At 35.2% G+C, this 16,740-nt stretch overlaps 1 protein-coding gene across 1 annotated transcript in view; it reads right to left on the reverse strand.

Annotated features, from left to right (window-relative positions):
- Positions 1-11,227, reverse strand: part of LOC105294164 (protein-lysine methyltransferase METTL21E-like) — a 14,487-nt gene extending 3,260 nt beyond the window's left edge. Inside the window, 3 exon segments of the mRNA XM_011363225.2 lie at positions 117-234; positions 951-1,117; positions 11,131-11,227. Of these exon segments, the coding sequence (XP_011361527.2) occupies positions 117-234; positions 951-1,117; positions 11,131-11,227 (382 nt within the window).
- Between the last annotated feature and the right edge of the window lie 5,513 nt (positions 11,228-16,740).

Here is a 16,740-nt window from a genome sequence, read left to right on the forward strand (position 1 = left end):
CCCATTTAAACAATTAAGAAGTTAAAAATAGGCCCAGATCATAGTATATTGGATAGTAAAAGCAACTAAGGATATCTGATCGTTAAATTCTCCAAACCCCCAAAATATCTACTTACCAAGTAAACTTGCCACAATAGAGACTAGACCTGTACCAGCTCCAATTTCAATCACGTTTTTGTCAACCATGTTATACTGCTTTACATTTGTTTCCAGAAAATAGCATAGAACAAGGGCCTATGAAAGTAAAAAAAGAAAAAGTAGTGCTTGGAAAGTAATAACAAAAAGTACATTTAAACTCTATTAAATATCCCACTAATGCTATGATGTGTATGTGCATATATGTACATATTTATGTGTATACACATATATTACAACAAAAAAATTATCAACAGAAGTGCATCCTTCAATGGTTCAACATTTAGGCTAGAAAAAGTCTTTGGAGATTGTTGAGAAAAGACAATTAAAAATATGGAATTTAGTTGCTTAAGTATGATTATCTTTAAAGAAAGCAATTTTTAATAATAATAGTCATTTCAAAGATGTGTGTGGGATTAGAGCAGACAGTGCTAGGGGTTCGCACCCTTCATGGGACTTTGGTAAAGGAGTGGTGGCCTTTTAGAGTATTCTGCATGTTGACACTGGCACAGATTTCATAATAATTGTTTAACTGAAATAGAACCAGTTAAATGGGAAATAAAATGTTTACTATTCTAAAACTTGTTGTCACAAAAAATTCAAGGTGTAAACAACATATTTCATTAACCCTGTAAGTCAGAAGTAGAATTAATTGATAGAAGCATTTTCTCAATTTCATGATTTCAAAATTTTAGTGTTTTTTGAGGTCATAAAGTAGAACCATGGAACCTATTTTCTTCCTCAACATAGTATATAATAATGAATAAAACTGACTGAAAATAATTGAAATGTAGCAAATTTTGTATGAAATATACCGAGGGCCAAACAACAGCACCATAACAGTCTGTGGCTTCAGTAATTCGAATATCATGACCAACAAAATGAAATCCCTCCCAGGAGGTGGTGGTTATTAGAGCTGGAATAAAACATCTTGCCATGATCTCTACCACCACTTTTTTGTCATCACTGTCTTCTCTGTTTTCTGAAAGAAAAAGAAAGAGGCAAATGTTGTGGTTATATTAGTAAAACCATGAAAAAAGAAAGAACCTAAGGGAAATGCAACGTTTCTACTTATTCCGTTACTTTTGAATATTCTTTGACTTCAGATGCAATGTACTAGTAAGGTGAACTATTTGAAAATGATTCATAAGCTAACATTTCATACATCAAGACAGCAACATCTTTCTGATTTTCACTGAAGCTGAAATTACCACTGTCCATTTTTCTGAAACACTATGTGAAACAAATAATAACAGTGTTTTTAAAGCAATATATTTTAAGGAACCCAAATATGTTCATCTAGAACAAGAGAACGATTGGTGATGGAACATAAGAATCCAATGATTTGCATTGTCTATATAGTGCAATTTCAGTTATTTCAGTAATGTGTATCCTTTATGACCTCCCTTTAGTAAGAGAAAAAAAATTTGTTATATTACCCAACAATATCCTCTTGTATCATTTTATTGTTACTTATTTTTGTTATTATTTGGGGGCAACTCATGGCATCATAACATCCACGACATTATATAAGGTTAATAAGCAACATTAACTCCCAATTTCTGAGCACCATCTTCACATGCCAGACCACGTTAAATACATTGTGTATGATATTCATGTAATTTTTCCAACAAACCTTGTGAGATATGCATTATTATTTGCACTTTTACAGAAAACAAAACTAAGTCTCAGGGGGCTCTATTAACTTGACCAAGCTCATGCAACTTGTAAATGAAAGCACCAAAATTTGAGTTCCTTGTTTGGTTGTTCCAAAGCCCACTCTCTAAACTATTAAAAAGCTAAGATGCAATTTAAAAAAGAAACTACTAGTCCCAAAGAATTTACAAACTAGTTATGAAGCAAGATATACATCCCTTTCTGAGCCTGCATTTCCTTATTTGTAAAATGGGAAAGATAGAAGAACCTACATCAAATAGTGTTGGTAGAATTAAATAAGATGATGTATGTAAAGTGCTTAGCACCTTGTCTACAATTACATAGGGCTCAACAAATTATTATTATTATTAGAGTTGTTATTATATTTTGGTTATTAAAATAAATGATAAAACAAGATCACCATCTAATCAAAAATACCAGATTGTGTGATATAGGATTTTACAACTGAAAGTTCTATATTTACTCACAGATGCAGAAAGTAGAATGGTGGTGGCCAGCGGCTGGGAGGTGGGGGAATTGGGAAGATGTTGGTCACAGGGTACGAAATTTCAGTTATGCAGAATGAGTAAGTTTCAAAGATCTAATGTACAGCATAGTGACTATAATCATAATAATGTATTGTATACTTTAAATTTACTAAGAGAGTAGATCTCAAGTGTTCCTATTTGTCGAGTACACATCAACAATGCTGGGGAGAGGGAGAAAATTCTATAGTTAAATTAAGAAAGGGAAAAATCACTGTGGTAGAGGCTGAGTGTCTTAAGTTAAACTCATCTAATATATGACTTGCATTAACAGAGAAGCTATTTATTTCTTACAACAATCCTTAAAATGAACTGATCTTTCAAGTCTTTTCTTTGTTCTTTGCCACTATCCCCACCCCAGCACTAATGAATCCAAGCTTAGTTCTCTTCCAAAGAGAAGATAGAAAATAAAAACTGAATTTTGAGTATAAAACAGAAATAGTGTTATGACATCAAGAAAAGGAAAAATAGTTTATAATTCTTTAAAAGAAGAAGAGATGAGGCAGAAAATATTTATTTTAAAAACTTAAGCCAGAAGAATCTTTGTTCCTTGGTTATTCCATTTACTCTTTCAACAAAACTGTACTGAAGGCCTGCTTTGTGCCAGGCACTGCACTAGATGATGGAAGACAGCAGTTAGCCAGACAGACATGGTCCCTGCCCTTGGGAAAACTAGAAATGCATAAATACAACTGCCTGAACCTCAGTAACACATGTGGTACCTCATGACTTCCCCATAAAGAACCGCTGGATTAGATGCAAGTGGCCCCAAAGTACTTGGCTTCAATGCCCACCTGGATAGACCTTTCTAATAAATGGTGTGTTCACAGCTTTGCTCTAATCAATATTTTTGTTACTGGTTTGACTGATGATACTGAGTGTGATCAAACATTAAAGTGACATGAATATAATGGGAAATTATACTAAATAACTAAATGTAATGCAAAATATCTTGATGGGCTATACCAGTGCACTGGACTTAATAATATGAAATTTGATAAAGACAAATGTTAAGTCCACATTCAGGCTGCATTACTTGTGGAGGGGAAAAGATATACAAATTTAATTGGCCACAAGTTCAATATGAGTCAAAATATAACTATAATACAACTATCAAAAAAGCTAATACACCCAGGCCATATTAACAATTTAAGTTCTAAGATGAGGGAGGTAAAAGCTCTGTTCTATTTGAAATAGGTCAGGTCATACTTGTAGCCCCATATTCAGTTTGGGAAAACATATTTTAGAAAGCCACTGAGAAACTGGAGAAACTATGAGGTGAGAAAGCTTGACACTGAGCCATATGAGTACAGTTTGGGGAGATCAGCATTTTCATCATAAAGAAGAAACAACTCGAGGGAACACAAAAGTTTTCACAAATTTGAAGGAGCAGCAAATAGAAGAGAATCGGGGTGGGGGGGAGGGGGGAGAGGAGTCCCAGAGAGCAGAATCTAAACCCATGGGAAAAATTACAATAAAGCAGATTTTTAATATTTTTCTAAATATCACACCTTTTCGAAAATGGAATGGCCTGCCTCAGAAAGCGGTAAGAAATTAGTTTCCCAGAAGCTATCAAACAGAAACCAGAAGATCACTCTTTCAAGATATGAGGGATACATCAGATTGACATTTGATGCTAGCTGGACTAGGACCACTGTATAACTGAATTTCTATGATTCAATGAAATAACTACATGTCATCTTGTAGAAAAGTGCTATCATAGAGATACAATGTGTTAAGGAAATGTAGGAGAGAAAGTAAATAAAAGTAAACAAAAGGAAGCCAATAGTGAAGGGGGCGGGGGCGGATATCAGACTTCAGCAGGCAGAGGAGATGTGTTTCAGATGACAGGCTAAGAAATTCATTCATTTATTCATTCAACAAATATTCACTGAGTACTTACTAAAGTTTACATATTGTCTAGTGACTGACAAAAAATTCAAGCTGGTGAAACTTAGATATATAGAGAGAGAAACATGAAAATAGACAATTACAATGCTATATGACAATGGCTAAAATGCAGGTGAAAGGAAAATACACTGGAACACAGAAAAAAGAACCCCTTGTCAGACTGTGGAATACATAGATGATTTCCTGTCCTAAATTCTGTGATCCCTTAATAGAGTGCTGCTTAGGATCCAGACAAAACCAAGTATTCCCCAGAAGAACTCCAATTCACTACACGCCATAGGAAGGGCCCAATCTACCACCACCAGAAACATTGACTCTTGGCAGAAATACAGAGAAAACAAAGAGATGAAAAACTAAAAAACTCTTCAACAAGAGCCCCTTCTTCTAATATACTTCACTATATTTCCCCTTAAACAATGACATACATTCACATTTGGAAACAAGTAATATTAGCAAAATGTTTTATTTGAATTTTAACTTTCATTTTATTATATTCACTTGCTTTGCTAAGATTTGGGGTGGGAGGGGGTAATGTTTGTGTGGAAGTTCTTTAGGGAAAAGCTGAGAACATTAATTGCTTCTTTGACCTTTAGCTAAATATGCTTTCTTGGGCCTTCTTGCAAACTCCTTGTAAATGCAGCACTTTCTGACAAGTCACCTAAGGAATCAGGGATTAATAGATGTTAGAGTACACTAAATCCCAGGAGCATCTCCTAAAGTTCCAATCTTTGATATAAAAACTTTGCCAGTGAATATTTACTGCTACAAACTGACATCTCTGACTTTGCACTTTCTTTTAAAGGTTAGTTGACCAGATTAGTGCTGTTGTTCTAAAAACTACAATGTAATCACAAATGATTCCTGTTTTTTAACTGTTTTTCTACATAAACAGAGCTAGTCTTTTCTTTTTAGGAATGACCACATCTTTACCATTATAAGGAAATGAAATTTAAAATATATGTTAATATATTATTATAATCATATGTTAATATATTATACTAGGAAACCAAAATATACTGAATTTGGCTGCTTAAAATAATTTGTCTAGATGTAGTATGAGATTTTAAAAGCGAATATATACACAATTATTTCCATCTTAAAACTTTGCTGTTTTTCAGCAATAATGTCTATTTAAATATTTTGAGGTAACAATTTTAATAGTATTTATTTAAATGAAAAGACATGTTTATTAAGTTTTAGTAATATCACCACCCATTTCAAGGTTGATGACAAGAACCTCTGAACTGAAATCTAAAACAAAGAGCTGCACTATTTTAAGGGCACCCCTAAAGTAGCCTTGTTGTAATAAAAGGGAAAAATGTATCAAAGCTCCAAACATAATATACAAAAGGACATGTCTCTCAAAGTCTATGCTTAGTTATTCGTTGAATAGGGGAATGAATCTTGAGAAGATTAATAAATGAGTAGATATTCTTTGGTTTTCAGTTATGATTTGAAGAGGAATTTCCCCCAAAACTTAATAGCATTATACCACAATGAAATTCTAATTTACATTTCTGAAGAATAATTTTTCCACACATATTCTCTCCTTATTACTTAGCACTCAGTCCCCAGGAAAAAAACTAGAACCAGGTTATGCAAAATGATGAATCTTGGCTTCCTTATATGAAAAGCAGAAAACTCCTGATATTTGTACCTTTCGATTAAACCTATCTACTATAATCTTAGAGTATTATTTTATTAATGAATTTAATATTGAAACAAATATTAAAACAGATTGTAAATAAAACAATCTACAGTATTACAATTATGTTGCTATCTTGAGCTTATCTATTTGAATGGTTTTTGATATAAAAAAGTCTTAACACCATTTTCCTGCTACTAAATCTTTGCTGATAGTGAATAAAATCTACCAGGTGTTCTTGTTCTCCTGAGAATTAATTAGGAAGTGAAAATTAGCAAGATTCTGCCATAGTATGATGATGATTTTCTTAAGAGGAAAATTCAAGAGATTTGACTTCCAAGGCTGGATTTGCAGCAAGCCTTCGAAATTAAAGGCTCTGTCTGTATTCATCTCTTTTATACTTATAAGGTCAATAACAACAATAATAAATGGAAGGGTCAGATCACAGAAATATACCAGAAAAAAAAAAGTCTTTAATAGCTATGACAAGTGAATTTAAGCTTCCATTAGAGGACTGTCATGAAAACCTGGGTAAAAACCCCTCAACTAAATGAAAGACTGTCATTTAGTTGAATCTTCTTTTCAAAAATGGATGTCATTGCTTAAGAAATATCTAGAGATTAAAAAGAAAAAAGATGTTAAAGATATTTTCAGATTAGTAAATACTCGCAGGCTAACCTGATTTTTGAATGTCTTAGCAATGTCAAAGTCTTGAGTCCTTATGTTGAGACTAATTCCTGAGATCTCATATACATTTTTGTCTAGAGGTCTGCTTAATTTCAACGATATACAGAGGCTGTAACTTTAATCAAGTGGACCAAATGATACTACATTTGCAGAAGAAAGAAAATTCATCTTTTACTGAGACTGCTCAGGATGCAATTGGGGAAAAAAATTAGTTGCACTCCAATTTGCTGCTGGGATCATAGTGGAAACAGACAATTAAATGAATGTCAGTGAGATGTGATAAGTGCAATAAAAGAAATATTTCTAAAGTGCTATGGGAAGGATCACTAGTTGGTCAGATTACGAAAAGCATTTTTTTTCTTTTAATTTTTAATTAAGTTTATTGGGGTAACATTGGTTAATATAATTATATAATTTTCAGGTGTACATTATTGACATCTGTATATTTTATTGTGTGTTTATCACCCAAAGTCCAGTTTTCTTCAGCTACCATATATTTGATCTCCTTTACCTACTCCACCCTCCCCCTAAACCCTGTATTTGATCCTCTTTACCCTGCCTACCTCCCGCCTCCTCTCCCACCCCACTAGTAACCACTAGTGTATAGCCCTCTGGTAACCACTAGCCTATAGCCCATGTCCATGAGTCTCTGTTTGTCCTGCTTTTAGGTTTATATCCCACATATAAGTGATATCATGTGATTTTCAACTTTTTCTGTCTGGCTATTTTGCTTAGCATGATTATCTCGAGGTCCATCCATCAACCAAAGTGTCCTATGATAGATGATTGGCTAAAGAAGCTGTGGTACATATATACAATGGAATATTACTCAGCCATAAGAAGATATGAAATACTGCCATATGCGACATGGAAAAGCATTCTTAAGGAGACATTTCAGCTGAGCTGGGGGAGAAGGAAGGCTGCCAGGTAGAGAAAGAAAGAAGATCAAGGAAGATGAAACTTCTGCCAAGGCATGAAGCCTGGCTCGGAGAGAGCCGTCAGAAGGTCGGGGGAGCTGGTGTGCCAGGTGCATGTTGGGGTCTTCTAGAAAATAAGCCTGAAGAAGTAGGTTGAGATCAGATCTGAGGGCAATGATGACCTTTGTTCTATAAAGTGAGGAGGAGCCAATAAAAATAGTTAGAACAGGAACTTACATGATGAAATTTGTTATTTAAAAACTTACCTCTGGCAGTAGCAGCTAAAGGCTAATTTAGAAGTTAATTAGAAGACTGTTGCACTAATCTAAAAGAAGAGATTGAAGAGTCCAAATGTAGACAGCAGCATTGGGTCTAGGAATCAAGGTATGAATTTGTGAGCTTCTGAAGTAGTGGTAGACCTTTCCCAAGGGCAACAATTGACATTCAAACTTGACATTTAAACTTGCCATTTGAAGAATCTGAGGCAGACGGTTATATTTAAGAGTTATTTTTATTCAATATGTGGAAAATGTATTAATCTTATTTAACAGATACTTATTCAGGTTACTTTTAAAACATGTAAAATGTGTTGAATGAGTCTCACTTTCATAATTATATGTGTTATAGTACTCCAACTGGTATATTAAACATTGTCTCAGACTATAATTTGATGTTTCTTAAATAGCAACAGAATTACTCATCTAAACTTTCTTCTTCATATGTTAAGGCAATATTATTTCTAAAAGCCCTATTACCCATTAATTCAACTCCGTGAAGATTTATGAAGATCCTTGTGAAAGACTTTCATGTGCTATCACTAAGTAAAACATTATACTTGGTCCTGAAGAGTCAACTGACTTGTGACCAGAAATACAAAATCATCGCTAGAGAACAAATTTTAAGTCCAGCCAATAGGCCTCAGTTATAGATAATTCATTCATTCACTCATTTGTTGCATACCTAGGCACCGTAAATACAAAGATCAGCATGTAAGTGCTATAATGAAGACTTGAGACTTAACTAATTAACTCAAAAACAGAGAGTTTCATATCTCAGAGATCTCAGGAAAGAATGACCAGAGCCTTGATGATTATGAGTTTGTGAGTTAAACAAGACAGTGACAAAGGAGACTACACACATGGCAGCCAACTGGCAAAAAGACTCTTGACTAATATTCCAATTTGGGAAACTCTGAGAACTAGAATATAGGATAAGTTGAGGTAGCAGTATGAGATTAAAAACACTTTACGTCATGCTAACTCTTGATTTTATGCTATAATAATGAGGCACTGAAGAATTTTAAGCAGAAGGCAAATGTGGCAAGATTTAAATTTTTCAAAAGATTATGCAGGCTATGGAAAAAGAACCAGAGAGAATGAAGAAAAGAAGCTAACCCAAGGTGGGGGCAGCCAGTTAGAAGGCAGTTACAACAATCAAAAGAAGAAATAATAAGAAACTGAATCAAGGCTGATGCTGCAAAACAGGTGGTAAGTGGGAGGAAAAAATATAACGAGGTCAAATAGATGAGATTTAATGATGAAGGGTATAAGAAAAGGGGAAAGACTAGGATGATTCCAAGTTTATGGGTGGCCAGGGATATGATGTCATAAACTGAAATTGAAAATATAGAGGGGCAAATCAGCAAAGGAAAATTATTTAATGCATATTAAAAAATGTGACATGACATGCCAACCACTGAGGGGTGTGCCACTCAGATTAAGAGAACCTGCTTTGGGAAGCATAGCTGCCCAACAGTGTCAGCTGCTGTCCGTTTGGCTCTTCAGAGGTCATGTTTCCACTTGGGGCTGCCTACTAAAGCCAGCCCATTCCCATTCCATAGAGGACACTCCTCTAATGGGCAACTTCTGCTCAGGGACTCCCCATCCGCCTGCCAGAGGCTTTGCGAGAACCATGTTGCAGTCTAAGGCTCTTTCTACCCAATCTGTCTTTTTCTCTCCCCTCTCACAGGTGTCAGACCTGCATCGTGGTCAGAAGATCTCCCTGCCTACTTCTGTTCTTTCTTTATCCTCGACAAACACTTCCCTCAATAAGTCTCTTGCATGTTTAATCCCATTTTGACATGTTTTTTGAAGGAGTCAAACAGGCAGTATGTAGGACATCAAGTAAGCAGTTGGGGTACAAATTTAGGAATAATTGTGCACAGGAGTCACTGAGCCTTTGGGTGAACCTGCTCTCAGGGTACAGACCCTGGGGCGCACCCTGCTCCTGTATAATACATTGCTACAAGTGCTAACAGCTGGAGAGTGATTTTGGTAAGAGGTAAACAACGTAAGATATTTGGAATAGTTCATGTGGCTGAGGTTTTAGACAGTTTTGATTATAATGTAGCACGAGAAACCGGAGATAAGAGGAATTTTTAGAGTACATTATAGTCCTAACTTTAATCTGTGTACAGCTAAGTGACATCCTATAATTCTGGTAGCTTCAGACCAGTGTTGAAATAGAACTGGACTATGGGTTTGCTCTATCCTTTCCAAGGTCAAGATACTAAGTATAAAAGAGGAGAGGACAAGTTGACATCCTGCAGTATTTGAGAACTGAGTGTTCCTCTGATTAGTGGAAGCCTTTCCAACAAAATGCTATTTTACTCTGCCCCAATAACATACACTAAATCCCTTTAACACTGTACCTGTGAACATGTTTTTAAAGCTTTAATTGGCTATATAGATGATTACGGTTGTGATTATTTGTGTTGTAAAATATTTTAATACTTGTTGTCTCAACCTTACCTTGAACTTCTTCCATTTCCTTTGTAATTTACACACAGTTGAAACCAAGTGTTATTACTAATGATAATAATGATGTAATTTTATTCATACACCATACAAAAATTACTTCTCCACTCAAATGATCTAAATAGCTGGATTCTCTAAGTGATTATGACTTTAAATGTTTAGGTTTGCAAAAATCACTATAGTAAACCATTAGTGTTTAAGCCACATAGGCTGCCAACACTGAGAATACACCCGGTTCTCGTGGCCTAAAGATATGCTCACCTAGGTAAAGGGCATCTGATATGCCTCAAAAAGAAAAAAAATAGAACTATAGTTCTTAGAAAACATCCATAGTGTGTAGATAATGCATAGAGAGAAAGAAAGAAGCCAAGATAATTAAATTTATACTGCAAAACCATGGTAATAATTCTTCTAGTCTATGTCTAGAGTGTATGTCTACACTTATCTCGGAACAATGGTGATAGTTATATTACATAATCCATGCAGTCATACTAATCAAGATGATGTAAAAATTGTGGGTCAATTTCAAATAACTACACTGACAGTAGAATTCAAACTTAAATTTTCCTTACACCAGGAGTTCAAATTACATTATATATTTGCCTCTAATTAATATATCAGAGGGACCATAAAGAGGCTAGAAATGTTTTTATAGTCTAAAATCACCTTTCATCCAAGCATTAGTAAAAACGTGTAGTTTTACATAAAACCTTTTACCTCTCTTACAGTCTTCTTATCTGAAATGAAATAACTCAGAAATCACAATCATATATTTAGTGTATTGCACTTGGGAAAAACTGCAAAGGTATGCTTTTATATTCTGTTAACTGTCATCTTAGAATTGGTCAAATTACATAAGGAAACATAAAATAATTTACCTTTTTGAGCTTCTGGATCCATTAAATGATGAACTAATGAATGACTATAAATTGAAGTTTTCTTGATCATTTCTTGAAAACTAGGCAAATAATACATTAAAATAGCAAATGGCAGCAATTAATTCAAAATGTGCTGAGTGTTCTTCTATTTACGTAATAAAGTTTAACTTCAACTATAGTAAGGAGATTATATTAAAATCATATATTAATAAATCATGCCTTAATAAATACCATGGAAACACAATCTAGTACAAATCAAAATTCGAACAAAGGCTTCAGAGTCAGAAATTTTAGAATATACTGGAGAAAGAAAACACATTCACACCAAGGGCTACCTCAGTTATCACAAAGAAAGACATCATCTTTATAACGAGTAGTCAGATAGTAATCTTAAAACTTAACAGATAATTAAAATATTGGGAGAAATGGGCTCCATTCAGTGTAGTAAAAACCATAGTATTAATCTAAAATAAAGCTTTTTACACAGCAATAAATTCAAAGTTCACATTGTTGCCATGAATATTTCATTAGCACATACCCAATGTGAAACAGCCCAACTGTCAAATGGTCTTTTAAGTAGCTTCTACTTTAAAGAATCCATACTATCTCAGCAAAATACTTAAAACTGAAGAAATTATTTTATGCCTCTCAGAGCATATCCTGTGAATAAGCTTAAAAGAGTCATTATTCCAACTTTGGAAAGCAATGATTTAATATCTTACATTTCGATTTTGGGTCACATAATAATCACTGTACTACCATGAATTTATATATCACTCCTTTCTTCTAAGGATCGTAAAACATTTTTCACAGCCAATTTTTCTTTACAGTAAGTTAGAAGACAAATTATTTTCCCTACAGTTTACAAATGAGGAACTATTTTTATACCTAAACTAAATTACATCCCGGGGGTCACATGGCTCAACAGTAGCAAAAATGGTCCCATTTTGTACTCAATTTAGTTTCTCTTCCATTAAAGAAAGTGGCCTTTATTACACATGTCTGCCTGAAGGTAAACATTTATTAAATATTAAGTCTGGACATACCTAAATGAGTTAGCTGTTTCTGGAAGGTTAAAAGGTATCATCCACAACTTTTGTTTTGCTGATGAGATTCTGATGGTGCCTGAAAGGCTAGCACCACGCAGCTTGCTACTGTACACAATGGCAGTGAGTCCTCAACGACGAGATTAGGATCCTGACAGCTGCAGCTTTAGAGCCTCCAGTTATACAATGAAGTGGGAATGCCCATAACTACGGGCAGAACAGTGGGAATAATCCATGGGAGTGTCCCGAACACAGAACTAGAGTTAATTGGTGAGTATAAACCACTCTTGAAAGTGAGTGAAGACTAAGTGAAGCAATCCATTTTTTAATTTTGATGCCAAGAGTTATTTAAAACTCTTTATGACGTCCTCACAAAGGCCACGTATTTCACATGTCACATGTCTGGGTGCAAGCATCGTTTTCAGAATCAGACAACCACAGCAGAATGTTTTGAGAATATGTGCAGCTGTACTCTGGACGCAAGAATCAAATTACCAAGATTCCTTCCTACACAGACTGAATAGGAAGGCTGAGGGTTATCGTCCACCTGTGCATCTGCCAATGTGCTTGCAGAGCTGCATCTCAGAGTACATATAAAAATCCCTGTTCACTGAAAATATCCTTTTCTAATTAAATTTACTGGGATGTCATTGGTTAATAATTCATTTTCAAGTGTACATTATAATTCAGCATCTGTCTTCTCTATTGCGTGCTCACAACCACAAGTCGTTTCCTTCCACTACCATATACTTGACCCCCTTTATCCACTTCATCTTCCCCCAAACCCCTTCTTTGGTAACAATTCTGCTGCTTGTATCTATGAGTTTCTGTTGTTAGTTACTTTTTGTTTTACATTCCACATGAGTAAAAGCATAGTTTTTGTCCTCTTCCGTCTGACTTCACTTAGCATAATACTCTTAAGAGCCATGTTGTCGCAAATGGCAGTATTTCAGCTTTTTCACGGCATAGTATTCCATTGCATGTTTATATGTCTATCAATGGACACTTAGGTTGTTTCCATGTCTTGACTATTATAAGCAATGCTGCGATGAACAAAGGGGGTACATATATCTTTGTGAATAAGTGTTTTCATATTTTGGGGGTAAACACCCAGAAGAGGAATTGCTGGATCATATGGTAGTTCTCTTAATAAAAATATCCTTAATACCAAGTTATCGTAGGATCGTAGGTAACAAAATCAAGCACTACCGTAAAGTTAAATAAACTTGAGTGAGTAGAGCTACTAAGAAATACTTTATATACTATGATGTATACAAAGCTGAATTAATGTCACCTTAATGTATTGGACAGGACTAGTAATCTGGGAGCCTGACTTTAGTTATTCCCATTAATAATCAGCATGTGATTTGAGGCATTTACTTAAGTGTATTTCTTGGTTTCTTCATCTATAAAATGAATATAAAAGGCACACAACATGTATTTGTGGGATGAATATAGTAGTAGAAAATATTCTGGAAACTGCAAACTTCTATACCATGAAAACTATTATTCATAGGCAGTTAATTCTGGGCAGAGAACATGCTTTCTTTCTGGCTCTTTTTAACACAAGAATAAAGAATCATTTGGTGAATAAAAATCACCTGTCTTTTTCAAGGAGCTATTTAAAAGATCATGAAACGTCAGTGCTAGATTTTTGAGAGGCAGAATCCCTAAATCAATCATCTAAACTGTCACGATGACAATGATTATTTCAATTATATTGTACTGTTTTAAAAGTGCATAAAGACTTCTGTCTCCAACTTTAAGTAACTTATAGCTCTGCTTATACTGACTACAGCAGATTTTACACACACACGCACACACGCATCAGAGAGCTGCCAAAGCAGCCAAGAATTCCAAGCTTTTGCTGATTATTGGTGTAAAGAGGCTGGGTGGGGAGCCAAAGAGAGGACAACATGGAAGGATGCTGGCAAAGCTTTAGGGGATCTCACAGAACTGGGGAAACAAAAGCAGTGTTTGGAGCTGGCAAGGCAACTAGGAATTGGGGGCCCAAGATCCCAGAAAGGGACAGAGAAATAAGCCTAACACTCAGCACTAACTTGTCACTCAAGGTATTTATTCAGTAAGATATATGGAACAAGAAGCTAATCTTCCAAGCATTTAGTGGCTAAAAGCAGAGCAAAGCTCAAGAGAAGAAACACCCTGTCAGGTGGCACTCCTAGAAAACTACTTTTTAGGAATGAGGAGGGGACTAAAAGATGGTTTTACAAAGACTGTAAACCAGCCTTAAATCCACTTAGTTCTGATTAGAGTGAGGTGATCTTCCCCTCTTCTGCCTGCCAGGATATCTTCTGGAATCCTCTCTAGAGGAAGATCCAGAACATCTATAATTTTTAATACATAATGTCCAGCATCCAGTCAAAATTTACTAACCATATCAAGAAGACAATAGAAATCCACATGTAACCCAGACATTGAAGTTGACACAGACTTCAAAGTAATGGTGATTAAAATATTAAAAAATTGATGACACGAATTATACCAGAGAACTGGAATCTATAAAACTGAGTCAGACAGAACCAAACCGCAAATACAATGAAATAAAGAGCTCAGCAAATGAGTTTAACAGCAAATGTAGAGAAAAAGAAAATATTAATGAGCGGAAAAATACTTTTATCAAAAATGTATATGATGGTCATCATCTTAAATAAGTTATAGGTATACCAAAATGCTTTGTATAATGCTTTGCTGTTGTTTGTTTTATATGTAAAATAGCACCTTGAATTTTAAGTTGGAAGATCTGGGTTCAGGCCATAATGTTTTCCTACTAGATGTATAAATTTGGTAAAATTCGTTAACATCTCTACACTTGTTTCTTCCCTTGTAAAAGGATATACCTTGGTCACAGGGTTAAAGGAAAAAAGGATATAATATCAAACTTCTATAAATACTATACATATGACATAAGCTACTAATAGTCTTGAATATTCCTTTTTCTCCTCTTCCTGGGTACACGGCCAGGAAGAAATGACATTGAATATTTCTAGTATATTCTGAAGAACATGCTCAGTTCAGGTCAATGGGATGGGAGCAAAAGTGATTTTTCTAGTCACTTTTAATATAAGGCATTCTATTTGCCCTGGACTGTGGTTATTTCCTCTTCCAACAGATAGAAATGCAGACGTAGCAGTGACCCAGTATAGACCATTTAAATGAGACAGCAGCCTCGGTAACAGGTGAAGCTGAGACCCTGAATTTTCATGTTGCACAACTGCATTACCAGCCTAGACGGCCAGTAAGAGATAATGTTCCGGCTTACTCAGGCCACTATATATGAACATCTTTGTCACAGCAGCTTAGCCTTTGCCGCATTTACTACAGTGCAAAACAAATGTAAATTATTGACCAAAGGCAACAAAATTTCTTTAGCAAAACTATTATCCTACCTACAAACACAAATGCAAAAAACTCCCAATTATAAGTAGCTTTGAGAAATGAGAATAACATGAAAAAGTTAATGTCCCCCTCCATCTCCAAAACTGTTCTGCTTCAAATTCCTCTAGAGGAAAGAAGCATTAAATTTAAGTTTATGTGGAAGTTACTATTGACTTTTGAAGAAGGCTGCTAGAGAAGATAGAAGTAGAAAACATATTCTGAATTAGGAAGGAATAAATAATGGGCAAACAAAAACAGCAGCTATAGTCCAAGTATTTGGGAAGTTGGGCTGAAAAGTAAATATAAATGAGAGCCTATAAAAAGTATCCAGGAGTCATTCAAAGTTGGTTAAAGGTATTTATTTGTTTTTGGTTTTCATTGGTGAAGATTTTCAACTATTTGAAGATTGAGGAAAGGAAATCAGTAGAGATGGAAATACCAAAATGCCAGAAAGACACAGACTTGAGAGGAGAGGACCTGAACGCCACAGGCCGATTGGTAATACTATCCTTGAGAGGTCTCAGCAGGAGGCATCATAAACTAACCTTACCTGGGCCGCTAGGAAGAAAAGGCTCTGTTAACAATAATCAACCCGCCTATATTGGTTCAACCACAGGTCTGAGCCTCCACACCCACTTACAGGTTGGAACAACTGAAGTATTTTAAAAGCGGAACACTACAGTACAGAGGTTCCCATACAGTTAATGCTCACAGGAGGAATCATGCGCCCCATTTAAGTTTCCTAATTATTTTGTTATAACCACAGCAGACATACTCTTAAAGTATGCTGCAGCAGTGAGGTTCCCTCCTGCTCTCCTTTTAAGTGGACCCTCAGGGAAAATGGGAAGCAGTGGGGGACAAGACTTTATGCAGTTGGGTGGAACTGCCACTGCTGTAAAATGAGAAATAAAGATACCTTTCCTCTCATCTAGGTTGGAAAGTCAGAGGGAAGCATATCTACAGTGAGTACTGATCAATATAAATCTCTTCTCCTTTTTTAAATGTCATCAGAAAGGATCACACATTGTACAATAATAACATGGACAAAAGAAATACAAGGAGACATTCATAAAGTAGTAAACATCAGAAAAAGGTAACATACTCAAAAATAAATACATGTCAAGTTCAGCATCCATATTTTTAAAAACCACACACTGAACACAAACAC

The sequence above is a fragment of the Pteropus vampyrus genome, unplaced genomic scaffold (assembly GCF_000151845.1).
Source record: "Pteropus vampyrus isolate Shadow unplaced genomic scaffold, Pvam_2.0 Scaffold83, whole genome shotgun sequence".
NCBI lineage: Eukaryota > Metazoa > Chordata > Mammalia > Chiroptera > Pteropodidae > Pteropus > Pteropus vampyrus.